The sequence below is a fragment of the Anarhichas minor genome, unplaced genomic scaffold, assembly GCF_050575085.1.
Source record: "Anarhichas minor isolate MPS153535 unplaced genomic scaffold, ASM5057508v1 ptg000002l, whole genome shotgun sequence".
NCBI lineage: Eukaryota > Metazoa > Chordata > Actinopteri > Perciformes > Anarhichadidae > Anarhichas > Anarhichas minor.
The window spans coordinates 1,741,594-1,742,799 of record NW_027466448.1 but is presented as its reverse complement, the minus strand read 5'-3'; the positions used below and the strand labels follow the sequence as shown (position 1 = coordinate 1,742,799).

Here is a 1,206-nt window from a genome sequence, read left to right as displayed (position 1 = left end):
ATGAGCACAGAACAAAGAACTTTATCCTGTATGTCGGGTGAGGACAACATGACTGGGGGCCAGTCCCAGGGCTTGGTCCTGCAGCCCGTCTGGGACTACCTCCACCAGAACCACCACGACCTCCTGAGGAGCCCTCTGTTCCCCGTGGTCCTCTCCGTCACCACCTACTTCCTCCTGGTCGGTCTGTACACCCTGCTCGACCTGCTGGCGCCCACCTGGCCCTGCATTAACCGCTACCGGCTCCATCCGGACGGGGCCGTCACCTGGCCTAACATCTGGACCACCCTGGGCGTCACCGTCTACAACCACCTGCTTTACATCTTTCCCGCCGCGGTCGCCCAGTGGCTGTGGAGGCCGCCCACCCCGCTGCCCTGCGAGGCGCCCACTCTCTGGAGCTTCTTCCTGGGCGTCCTGGGCTGCACGGTGGTCTTTGACTTCCAGTATTACCTGTGGCACCGGCTGCACCACCGGGTGCCGTGGTTGTACCGCACGTTCCACGCCGTGCACCACCAGTACAACCAGCCCTTCAGCCTCGTCACCCAGTACCTGTCTGGCTGGGAGTTATTCAGCGTGGGGTTCTGGGCTACAGTGGACCCCGTCCTGCTCCGGTGCCACTGCCTCACAACGTGGGGCTTCATGGTCTTCAACATCTACATTTCCACCGAGGACCACTGCGGCTACGACTTCCCGTGGGCCACGCACAAGCTGGTGCCCTTCGGCCTGTGGGGTGGTGCACCAAAGCACGACGCTCACCACCAGCGGCCCAACACTAACTTCGCCCCGTTCTTCTCCCACTGGGACTGGCTGGGGGGAACCCACACTGTGCCAACTCCACCGGCCACGCTGCCGCCGGGGGAGCCAGACGAGACGAAAGGGAGAAGAGACTAAAGAGCTTGAATTAATCTCTCATTGACTCTTTTACTCAAACCGCGTCTTTTTTGTAAATGCTGTCCCTCCAACCCCAGACCAGTGTCTCTCTTCCCCTGTATCTGCCTTTCCTTTTTTACACTTCCTATGTGGATGCATTCTCTCTCTAACAGAACAGCTGATTATCAGTCTAACATTTGGTAAGTTGTTGAGAAGAATTACCTTTGTGTACATGTTTTGTGTACATTCATCTCTTAATCATAAAGATTTCTCGTTCATGTTGATGTAACGGTGTGGTCAGCTATCTCAGGTCAGTTTCCGGACATGTTTTGAGCTCTT

The 1,206-nt window shown here is 57.0% G+C and overlaps 1 protein-coding gene across 1 annotated transcript; it reads left to right on the top strand.

The window, feature by feature from the left end:
* On the top strand, positions 1-888 carry ch25hl2 (cholesterol 25-hydroxylase like 2). The gene has a single exon (XM_076090037.1). It carries the CDS (start codon positions 1-3, stop codon positions 886-888), a length of 888 nt encoding a protein of 295 aa, XP_075946152.1.
* The last annotated feature ends 318 nt before the right edge of the window (positions 889-1,206 follow it).

What these genes read in the sequence shown, in the direction of transcription:
- ch25hl2 (XM_076090037.1), top strand. Translation starts at nt 1, where the DNA reads ATGAGCACAGAACAAAGAACTTTATCCTGTATGTCGGGTGAGGACAAC.